This window comes from Cheilinus undulatus, linkage group 13 (assembly GCF_018320785.1).
Source record: "Cheilinus undulatus linkage group 13, ASM1832078v1, whole genome shotgun sequence".
Taxonomy (NCBI): Eukaryota; Metazoa; Chordata; class Actinopteri; order Labriformes; family Labridae; genus Cheilinus; species Cheilinus undulatus.
This window is the reverse complement of record NC_054877.1, coordinates 29,578,289-29,590,318: the sequence shown is the minus strand read 5'-3', so window position 1 is coordinate 29,590,318 and position 12,030 is coordinate 29,578,289. Positions and strand designations below refer to the sequence as shown.

At 42.7% G+C, this 12,030-nt stretch overlaps 1 protein-coding gene across 1 annotated transcript in view; it reads left to right on the top strand.

Moving 5' to 3' along the window:
• The first annotated feature begins 675 nt into the window (after positions 1 to 675).
• Positions 676 to 12,030, top strand: part of LOC121519993 (elongation factor 2) — a 28,635-nt gene continuing 17,280 nt past the window's right edge. The window contains exons 1-5 of the mRNA XM_041803163.1: positions 676 to 829; positions 1,891 to 2,105; positions 3,058 to 3,239; positions 3,359 to 3,570; positions 3,665 to 3,852. Coding sequence (XP_041659097.1) covers positions 827 to 829; positions 1,891 to 2,105; positions 3,058 to 3,239; positions 3,359 to 3,570; positions 3,665 to 3,852 — 800 coding nt within the window. The 5' untranslated portion in view covers positions 676 to 826. The remainder of the gene's footprint in view (positions 830 to 1,890; positions 2,106 to 3,057; positions 3,240 to 3,358; positions 3,571 to 3,664; positions 3,853 to 12,030) is intronic.

Below are 12,030 nucleotides of genomic sequence, written 5' to 3'. Positions count from 1 at the left end.
GGCGTATCCATCTGCTTTGCAAGGTTAGTGATAATCATATTTTACATTTAACCTTAACAATAACCAATATCATCAAAGCAACAAAAAAAAAGGAATTTTACTTATTCTGTTGTACAATATAGCCTTTTTAAAAATGTAGACCCCCTTCCTGTGTCAGGATGCTGAAAAATAAAGAACAGACTGAGAACATGTTAACAGGAAATAATAACAAAATTGTAAAAACAGGGGGAAAAAACAGCAAAAATGGGTTAAAAGTGGCAAGAGACACAGGCAGCTCGAGAGCCGCGGGTTGAGTAGGCTATCACTGGCCTTCAGAGTGAAACTTTGAGCTTTACTGTACACCCAGGAGGAGAGAGAGAGGCGGGGTAACGGCGCAGCATCAGCGCATTGAACAGGCTGTGTATCCATGGGACATTACAAGTTATGCTGGATGGGAATGCCGACATGAAAACGGGGGCTCATTAAACAGTGGCGATCCGCTGGAGTTTAATACATCAATGGGAAACCCTGTAAAGGAATAATGAGTCAGGCAGAACATACTCAACTATGCATCCCTGCTCTGCCCTGACAGAGAGGGGAGGGCAGGTTAACAAAGGTGACGCATTTTGCTAACAAGGGGGACGCCATCCCCCCTCAAATCGCCTACTGTCCACAGGTATGTGGTGTGATGCTGAGCAGCGCCCTCTGGACTGCTCGACTACACTACAGCCGCAGCAGCAGCAGCAGCAGTAGCGTCTCTCCTGTCAGCACCGGGACTGCCTGTCCTCCAAGGCAGTATTTACAGCAATAAACAGTCACATACAAAGAGCGACGACCTGCTGACAAAATGGTGAGTCTTTACATGTTTTACTTTTCCGCGTTAAATTGTATTTTATCGACTTTAAAGGAGGTACGACGCAAGCTGTCAACCGCTACTAAAAAAACATGTTGGGCTGTAACGATTTCGGTGAAACAAGCTGCCATGACAGCCTGACAGGTGTGAGAGAAACAGGCTTCATGGCGATGCTAGGTGGTGTAATATGATCAGATGAAGGCTGTGTATGTGGTCAGCTCGATCCTACGCAGTAGATAAAACTGCAGGGCTGTGGCCTGTACCGCAAGGACCGCTCTGCTTCACGGTGACGTTCATCGCCTCGGATATGAAGCTCCTGCTGTCGCAGGACTGCAGAAATGCCATGTTACCGTTATGTTAAAGGGGCACATGGGCCTGACATGTCTGATACATATGTGGTGTTTCAGACTATAGATGAGATTAAAGGGGACGTCGTCATACCTGTGCTCTGTTTTATACAGCAGACCATATTACAACATAGGATTATTGCAGTACGTCACAGCATTTTTCATCCGTGATTAAAACGATGGTGTCTAATCTATCCTGTTTAACTCCATATTAACAAGTAAAAGCATAACACCAAAGCCTACATAGACCTTCAATAAGAATAAAAATACTTATTTGATAGATTAAAGTATGCCTTTTTCTCTTGTACTTGTATACTTTTTATATTATATTTAGACTTTCTTGTCAAATATGTGTGACTGACTTGCCTATTTTATTTATGTTTATCAACCTTGGTATAACCTGTTTAATTAGGAGTTTAGGATATTTCCTTATCATGGGATTGTGAAATGGTTCAGCATGGACTATTCTGCGGCAGCATGAGAGGTGACTCTGTAGTTCCTGATCTGTTGCTTACCGAGACACCAGAAGGGAAAGTCTTCACGTTGTGCCCTCTCTCTTCCTGATGGATTCAGTTACCAGCATGTCTTTCTTTTTATAACTCTGCTTGGAATAAGATCTGGTAGTGGACATGAATAAATGGCTGCTAATAAAGAATAAAATGAGCCCCTCTCTGCTGCTTTAAAATGAATTCATGTAACCTGTCTCCTCAGGTGAACTTCACTGTGGATCAGATCCGCTCCATCATGGACAAGAAGTCCAACATCAGGAACATGTCTGTGATTGCCCATGTGGATCATGGGAAGTCCACTCTGACGGACTCACTGGTGTCCAAGGCAGGGATCATTGCTTCTGCCCGGGCCGGAGAGACCCGATTCACAGACACACGCAAAGATGAGCAGGAGCGCTGCATCACCATCAAATCAACGTATGTGGTGCAGAGAACTAACAATTTAATAGCTGTGGCCTGAAACCTCCACCGTTTCTCTATTAATGATAATATCTAAGGTATAAAACCTAAAAAAAAAAATCTGCTTCATCTGTACAATGTCAATCTAATCAGATTGGTTCATGGCACAAGGTGGCCATCCTTCTTTTTATTTTTTTTATCAAATATTGACTGGTGAAGGAAGGAAAATACCCCATTGACTCCAAACAAGTGAAAAAATTGTCTTCCATTTGGAAAGATATACGGTTATCTACTTAATTTGTTTGTTAAAAAATGAGTTGTGTATTTTACTAAGATAACCAAAATAGCAATTTTAGCTCTATTTTTCTGAGTTGATAGAACACATGTTTATTTTCAAGTAAACAGTATTCAATTACATTAAGTATCAAGTATTTTTCTATAATTGTACTCAAATTATTTGACAATCATCCCAGATATTTTCTAGAATGCATTTGGGCATTGGACACTTTTACACCATGAATGAAGTTACTGAGTTAGTTAGAGAAGTCCTGCCTGTGAGAAGCAATAAAAATAAAAATGGATTCAGTAATGTAAATGTGTGAACATCATCTGTTATACCTCAAACAGAATGATGTAACAATTCCTCTGCCTTCAACCTTGAGGGACTGGAGAGCAATGAGAAGAAACTACCTCAAATATACAAAAGTATATTAAGCTAGCTTTGTTAAGTCTGTATCTGCATTTTTATTGCAATTAGGAGATTGTGTTTTTGTTAAAGGGGATATATTGTGCAAAAATCACTTTTTTAGGCTTTTCTAACAAAAATATGGGCCTCTGGCCTGTCCCCAATCCCCCACTGACTCACTGGCAACCAGTATTGTGATGAGTTGACTCGGTCTAGAGATTCATTCACTTTAAATGTATTTTCATCAACATGCTCTGTCTTTCTTTGTTCCTTCTCTTTTCTCAGGGCCATCTCTATGTACTATGAGCTCGGGGATAATGACCTAGCGTTTATTAAGCAGTGTAAAGATGGAAACGGCTTCCTCATCAACCTCATTGATTCTCCAGGTCACGTTGACTTCTCCTCTGAGGTCACTGCTGCCCTCAGGGTGACTGATGGAGCCCTGGTGGTGGTCGACTGTGTCTCAGGTAATAATGTTACCAGTCCCATAAAGAACTGCATGTTTTGCAGTTCTTTATGGATGGTTGTAATCCCCTCTACCAACCATCAAAATTCCCCCTGACTCCCTGTTTTTTTCCTGTGACAGGTGTGTGTGTACAGACAGAGACGGTACTAAGGCAGGCCATAGCTGAGCGCATCAAGCCGGTTCTGATGATGAACAAGATGGACCGGGCCCTTCTTGAGCTGCAGCTAGAGCCAGACGAGCTTTACCAGACCTTTCAGCGCATCCTGGAGAACGTCAACGTCATTATCTCTACCTATGGAGAGGATGAGGGCGGCCCTATGGGGAACATCATGGTGAGGAAGATGTTTAAACATCAGTTGGACACATATTTTTTAATAACTGGGAAATGATACTAAAAGTGCAAACTTTTCATTTTTCACCCCTTAGATTGACCCTGTAGTTGGTACAGTTGGGTTTGGCTCTGGTCTCCATGGCTGGGCTTTCACCTTGAAGCAGTTTGCTGAGATGTATGTGGCAAAGTTCACCAAAGATCCTACCAGCCAACAAAAACAAATGTCACCCGATGATAGGTGTAAAAAGGTCACGGACATGATGAAGAAACTGTGGGGAGACAGGTAAACACAGCAGCAGCAAATGTTTTCTTTAAATACTTTTCAGAAAATTAAGCTGATGTAAGGTGTTTTTAGCTGGTTGTGATATGAACACTGATGCCCTCTTTTGACCAAAATAAGCAAACATGGCCATCTGGATAAAGACTTACTGTTTATGCAGTCATTTTTAATGTCTGAAACCATGGAAAGGTGGGTCAGTGTCAGACAACATGGTTAACTGCATGCTGGTTTAACAACAAATTATACATTTGACTATTAAAGGAGAAAGGGGGTGATACTTGGTTAACAAAGCACTTTTAATGCATGTACAGGATGTCAGCAAAGAAAAGGTACTACTTTACCCACAGGGCGAACTAAAATCAACACAAACTGAAAGTTCTGACAGGAGCTTTAACATGGGGCCGAAATCCATCCATGCATCCATTTTCCATACCACTTATCCTGTTAGGGGTCGCGGGGGGCTGGATCTGATCCCAGCTGTCATTGGGTGGGAGGCGGGGTACACCCTGGACTGGTTGTCAATCGCAGGGCCAACATATAGAGACAGACAACCAGACACGCTCACTTCACACCTACAGCCAATTTTGAGTCACCAGTTTACATAATGGGCATGTTTTTGGTGGCGGGAGGAAGCTGGAGTACCCAGAGAGAACCCACACATGCACGGGGAAAACATGTACTGAAAGGTTCGCTGGTCTGCTACCCTGACCGCGCTAGCAAACCAAGGACCTTCTTGCTGTGTGACAACAGCACTAACCCCTGCACCGCCATGCAGCCCCGTCTGAAAAGCAGCTCTACACTATTACGATAAATGTATAAAATGGACATGGCTTCATGGTTTCAAAGTGAAACCATTGCAGGAGTGCCTTTAATTTTTTTAAAGCCATGGTGGGGCTGCTCTAGTTGCAAAAAATATTTTATTGTATGAAACCTTATGACATTAAGATAATTCTTTTGATGGACTGTATTAACTACAAATGTTGTAACAGTTTATAAAAGTTTAAAGTCCTTTTCCATGCAAGAGGATTTATTTACAATTCAATTCAGACCAAAAAAGATATTTAAAAGTTTTTGCTATTGGACATGGCAAATAACAGGTAGAAAGAGTAAGAGTAAGAATTTTGTACTTGAGTAAAAGTACATTTACTTTGGTTAAAATTTATGTAAGTAAAAGTTCAATTAAAAAGTAATTCATCTGAAGTTTACTCAGAGTGCTAAGTAGCTACTTGTGAGACCGAAAAACATCTCTAAGTTTATAAAACCAAGCTTCAAAAATCAAAAAAAAAATTGAGGCTGTAAAAACAGCTCTTGGATAGTATGGGCGTGTCGGTTAAATGAGCTGAAGTCACACCCACTCACAAGAAATACAATCCTCTAAAATAAAAAAAAAGAATGCTTCTGATCTTAGCGCAGCTGCCTGGCTCTGTGCCAGAGCAGAGAGACAGAAGTTGGGGATTAAGTTTACTGTTTTCTGGTACAAATCTCTCTTTTGTGATACTTTTAATGGCCACTGTTGCCAATAGACTTGGGAAATTTACAGCAACCTTATTATATTCTGTTGTTTTCAGTCACAGACTCACCTCTCTGGCTTTCAGCTAAATAAAACCCCAGGCGTGCCAGCCACATAGTGAATCAACTGAATATTTGAGCTATAGCTCAGAAAATGTTAATCTCTTTTCAGATAGAAATCACAACCTTCTTTACACTTAAGAGTATTGGCTATCATGACAGTCTGACTGAACTTGTTTTCTAATCTATTTGACATCTTGTAGAGAAAAAAATGTGGCTGTTAGAGTCTAGAAAAGGGTCTCATTTTGTCTTAGGGGGATTTAGTCTGACCTTTTTGAGTCCAATCATTAGAAAACAGCATGAGAATTTTGCATCAAAACTCCTAAGTAATTTACTTCATTTTTAATAAACACACAATATGTATTACATACACAGTGATACAGGTAATAAGGCTTTTGAAGCTCAAAATTTTCTGGGTGGGATGGGTAACCATGTAGAACCAGAAATCACATCAGATTTTCTGCTTTGACCCCATATTTGATGTTCATAGTATTGCCTTTGTGGGTAATGAAATATCTTGTGTTTAGATGAAAAAAAGCTAAAGAAGCTAGAGAAGATATTTATATGAGGGAAACAATTTTAGGGGGGAGCACGACCCAAAATCTTCGTAGTAAGCTCTGTTTTTGGACCTTGCTATTTCTAAAACCCAGCGTACTGCCCTGAGCAAACCTTTATGATAAAGTGTAATTCAACAGCTATTTTTTGGATGTAACGTTTCCTGCTATGTGTTTCCAAACATTGTGTGATTGAAGCCAAATTACTGGCCAGTTTTGGGTCATGGACCGAAGGCTTAGACCTAATTGTTTTGACTTTTGGTGTTATTTTTTTTTTTTTTAACTCAGTACTTGATATTTTTAAAAAGTGGTGAAGTGCAAAACTTCCTCAAAATATACTTTAGCAAATAAATTCCTTTAAGAGAAGCACACTGAGACTCTGAATGCGCTTAAGGTGTTTTTAATGAAACAGCGGCTTTCATGGTTACACACACTGGTCGGATTCGAGTACACAGTAGCAACAGCATGGAATAAAACAAAAGGCAAAGCAAAGCAGTCAGTAAAAATTACGGCTACCCCGCTCCCCTCTCTCCTCCTCACTGCAGGTAAGTATGCCTCTTAGTTGTAACCGGCATTCACCACATAGGTCACGTGACCCAAGCTCCCGTGCGTTACCATAGCAACCTAAACACCACGTGACACATACACACATACTACATTATGGCTCCTACACACCAACCCCTTAATTATTACTTAATAATTACCATTATCAATTTAACAAATAGGAGACATAAACACAGCAGCAATAATAAACAACAATTCTACAAGCCTGCAAATTAGTGTCCATCAATAATAATAATCCACACTGGAATCTTCTTTCTTCATGTTTCAAGTCATAAGCCAAACTCAAGTAGAGTCAAAAATGTCTCAAAAAACAAGTTCACAGTCAAATGTGAGGAAAAAAAATCACCAGAAAAGAAAAAATCAAAAAGTAATCCACAGATCAAGTTCTGCAAGAGGTCCACAGGATCCAAAGTCTCTACTGAGGCCAGTTCGTCCTTAACCAACCTCAGCCTCCTGCAGCAAACAGATCTTCGTAATAGGCCGGTCCAGACAGCTGGTCCGTGATGGACAAATCCCCTTCGGTCTGGAAAAGTTTGAATCACTCGTCCCATCAGCCATGAGTTCCGAGGCGCTGTGCTGTCCATGATGAGGATGAGGTCTCCTACATTGAGGTTCCTCCTTGCTCCTGTCCATTTCTGGCGTTCCTGCAGCTGAGGTAAGTATTCTTTCACCCATCTTTTCCAAAACAGATCAGACATGTATTGAACCTGTTTCCATCTCCTGTCTGCATACATATCTGTTGGCTGGAACCTTCTGGTGGTAAGGATGGAGAGGTTTTTAACAATAGCAGGTGGTTAGGAGTCAATGCTTCCAGGTCATTCACATCCATAGAAGCCTTTGTGATTGGCCTGCTGTTGATAATGGCCTCGCCCTCGCAAAGCACTGTATGCAAGCCTTCTTCATCCAGGTTTTGTACTCTTAAGGTGGAATTAAGTACCTTGCGGACAGATCTTACAAGGCGTTCCCATGGTCCTCCATGGTGTGAGCCAGCTGGTGGATTAAAGCTCCATTTTATTCCTTTTTGCAGCATGACATCCATAATCTGCTCACTGTTCCACTGCTCAATAGCGTTCCTCTTGCTCTGCTCCTATGAAGTTGGTGCCATTGTTAGAGTGAAGCTCACCGACTTGACCTCTTCTGGCAATAAAGCATCTGAGTGCATTGATGAAAGAGTCGGTGTCCAGTGATGGTGCAACTTCAGTATGAACTGCTCTGATGGCCAGACAGGTAAAAATCACACCATATCTCTTCACCATGCTTCTCCTGCTCTTTACTTCAAAAGGACCAAAGTAATCTACTCCCACGCGAGTGAATGGTGGTTCATCAGGCACAATTCTTTCGTGGGGTAAGTCTGCCATCTGCTGGTGAACTGGCATAGCATTTAAGCGGCGACACATGACACACTTGGACAGCACCTTCCTTATAGCTGTAGTTGCACCAGTTATCCAGTGTCTCTCTCTCAACATCGACAACATGTAGTTACGACCACCATGTCCCACTTGCTGATTTATGTGTCTAAGGAGAAGCTCTGAAAGATGGGGATCTTTCGCCAGTATTACAGGGTGTTTCACTTCCACTGGCATAGACGATCTACTGAGTCGACCACCAACCCTCAGGACTCCATCTTGCAGTTGTGGGCAGAGCTTTCAAAGATGACTGGATATCTTAATGGACTGACCTTTCTCCAGACTGGCCAGCTCCTCAGGAAATTGTTTCCGCTGGCAGTACTTGACAATGGCCAGCTCAGCCTGGTCCAAGTCCTCTACCGTGAGACCCCTGGTCATGGTGGTCCTTTTAAACTTGTTTATCTCCTCTTCCACAGAGGTCTCCTGTTGCTCCCTGGTGAGGTCAGACTGTGCCAGGGTCAGATGTAACTATCTCCTCTTCTCCACACAGGACAAAAACCAGTCCTTTATCCTCAGGATCCATGCCACAGATCGCTTCAGATGTGTTCAGGAGGAAAAATACTGGATCAGGTGAGAAACTGGCTCCTCTTTTGCCTGTATTACATTTACCACAGCTGTTTTCTTCACCTCAGGATCTTCAGGGGAAAGCTGGCTGATGTTTTGTGGACTGACAGGCCACTCACTGTCAGGCTCTAACAGGAAGTGAGTCCCTGACAGCCACATAGGGTGTTTACGAACGCCTCAACTTTCACCCCTCTGGAGGCTATATCTGCTGGGTTGCTGGCAGTGTCCAGATACCTCCACTGTGCAGCACAGGAAACTGAGGATTTGCGAGACCCGGTTAGCCACAAATACTTCATAATGTAAGGTTTCATTCCTAATGTTCTTGAGGACTGATTCACTGTCTGTCCAAAATACAGAATCCACAAGATCCATCTGCAGCTCTGTTCTCCAGAGAACATCCATATGGCTAGCCATAGTTGTGGCTATGAGCTCCATCCTGGGGATAGTTACAGATTTTAGAGGTGCAACTCGAAATTTTCCCATCACAAAAGCACAGTGTAGTTCAGAGTTCTTGTTCTTCGACACCAGGTCAGAAACTGGGCTGTACAGGCTTCTCCAAAATGAGGTGATTTCAGACACCTACTGACCTCAAATTTGTCCAGCAGATGGAGCTGTTGGATCAGTTTTAACCAGTCCTTGGCAATTGACTCGGGTAGTCTCATCCCAGCCTATCTCTCTCCTGCTCAGGTCTCTCAGGATTTTCTTGGCTGTCAAAATCACCGGGCTCAACATTCCAAGAGGATCATAGATTGAGGCGATGGTTGATAATATTTCTCCTCTGGTAAGTGGTCTGTCCTTAAATTGGACCTTGAACTTAAATGAGTCAGATTTAAAAGCCCATTCAACTCCAAGCACTCTCTCCACAGGTAGAGCATCCAACTCCATGTCCAACTGCCCCATCCCTTTTACTCTGAGACTCACAGGGATGGTTTTCAACACACCTGATTTGTTGCTCATCCACTTTGTGAGAGAAAATCCTCCCTTGGAGCATAAAGAGACCAGTTCCTGGTGCAGCGACACAGCTTCTTCCTCTGTGGCTACAGAAACGAGGCAATCATCGACATAGAAACAGTGATGTAGCTTGTGTACTGTTTCCTCACTATAATGATGCCCATAGTCTTCTGCACACCTTCTGAGGGCATAGTTAGCGCAGCTGGGAGATGATGTGGCCCAAATAAACCTCATCCGGTACGCAGCAGGTTGTTTCTCTAGATCTCCATCTTGCCACCAGAGGAACCTGAGCAGATCGGTGTTATCAGGAGCCACTCATACCTGGTGAAACATGGACTCGATGTCTGCCATTATCACCACAGGTTCCTTTCTAAAGACGGTCACCACTCCAATCAGAGAGCTTGTAAGATCAGGACCTTGGGGAAGTTGAGCATTCAGTAATGTTCCTTGGTAACTTGCTCCACAGTCGAACACAACTCTGATTTTTGCCTTTGTGGGGCGGTAAACTCCGTGGTGCAGAATGTACCAAACTTTTCCACCAGCACGGTCCAGCTCCTCTTCAGGCACCTTCTCAGCATAGCCTTTAGCCAGAAGCTCGTTTAAAAATGTGTTATATACGTTGTAAAACGTTGAGTCCTTCTGCAGCCTCCGTTTGAGGTGCTGTAAACGCTGCTCAACAAGTTTTCTGTTGTTTGGCATGCAGATGGTACTTTGCTTTAATGGAAGGCTGATCTGGTAATGGCCATTCAGATGTTTTACTGAGTTGTTGACTGATTCCAGAAATCGCTGATCTTCTCTTGACATGGCAGGCTGCTCATCTAAACCACTCTCAGGGAAGTCATTTTTGAACTGTTGTTGCCAAAGCTCCTCTAGGTTCACAACAGAGACCCTGTTGACAGTTTTTTGTGGCTGTTTACTGTCTACAGTCTCCTCACTGCTGCCTCCCAGTGGTTCATTAATGGTCCATCCCAGCATAGTCCTTGTGGCAAATGGTCCTCCATCCACACCAGGGCTTTTGGCACATTATTTCCAATCAGGAGCTCAATTCCTGCATCGATTTGAAGTAATTGAATGTGTTTCAGGTGAGGCCATTTTTTAATATCCCTTTTAGTAGGAATATTTCCTTTATACACTGGCATGGACTCCTGTGTGTACACTTTGGGCAACTCGAGAAGTGCAGCCACCTCCAATCCTAACAATGTGTTGCTGCTCACAACCTTCTGTTGGCCCGTAGTGCATAGAAGGATGTGTCCTTTCATCCCTGTGAGTTGCAGTTTGTTCATTAGGCTTTCTGTACAAAAGACTGCTGTGCTCCCTTGATCCAAAAAGGCATGGGTGGTAACAATTTTGCTTTCCTTTTTAGATTTTACTTGGATGGGCACAATTGGCAGCTTACAATCTTGGTCTCCAGCCCCTGTAAGACCACCTGACACCAGCATGTCGACACAGACCTCTGCATCCCTCTCAGCCTGCTCTGAATCCTTTTCTCTGTGGAGTACAGTGGGGGTGCTTCAGGCTACACTTTGAACACGAAATCCTCTTGCGGCAGTGCTTACTAATGTGTCCTGTACACAAACAGCTGAAGCAAATGCCATTTTCCTTTAAGAACTCAGTCTTCTTCTCATGTGCCGTTCTTCCCAACTGTGCACACATAACCAGTGTGTGTCCTGCACCACAGAATTCCTGATGTTTTGATTTCTTTGTCTTTCTTTGCAGGCTGAGGTTTGTTCTCCACAGGTCCAACCGTGGTGGCAAAGCTGGCTCCTTTGGATCGAGGCTGTAACTTTGGTTTGTGTGTTCTTCTATTTGTTATTGTAGGAGAATCTTGTATATTGCCGAAGACAGGATCTGTTAGAATCTTGACTTGTTTTTCAATGAAATCTGCAATATCGCTGATCTTTGCTCTTCGTTGCTGACGTTCCTGCAGTTCAAAAGTTTGGCTTCTCCGTCCGTCTCTGAGCTTATACGGCAGCTTTTTTATAATGTTCAGCATATTTGAAGGCATATCCAAGTCATGAAGATACAGCACATCCTCCATTGCATTACAGCAGCCTCTGAGGAATAGACTGTAGTCCTGTAGTGCCTTCACATCCTCTGTTTTTATTGATGCCATGAAAGGGCTTTGTCCATGTAGCGAAAGGCAACTTTTTGCCCAATACCAAACTGCTCCTTTAATAAAGTTTTGGCTCCCAAATATCCATGATCTGGGTCTATGTATTGACAGCTCCTCAAAAGTTCTTTGGCATGTCCTTTAGTATGCTGTTCCATGAAGTATAGATGGTCTGAATTGTTTGTTGTGTTTCTCTCAACTCCATTTTCAAATGCCTTCATGAAGGTGTGGTATTTTAATGGATCACCATCAAATATTGGGATCTCTCTCTTTGGTAGGGCTGCGAGGCATTGTTGTTGTATAAGCAAAGTTGTTATTTCGTTTTGCTTCCTCATAATGCCAAGAACATCATCATTGTTTTCACCATCAGGTGCATTTGTATTTGAGTTTGAGGTAAGTTGTTGATGAATGTACTGTGTGTTGGCTGATTCATTTTCAAACACTGAACACTGAGGAACTTTAT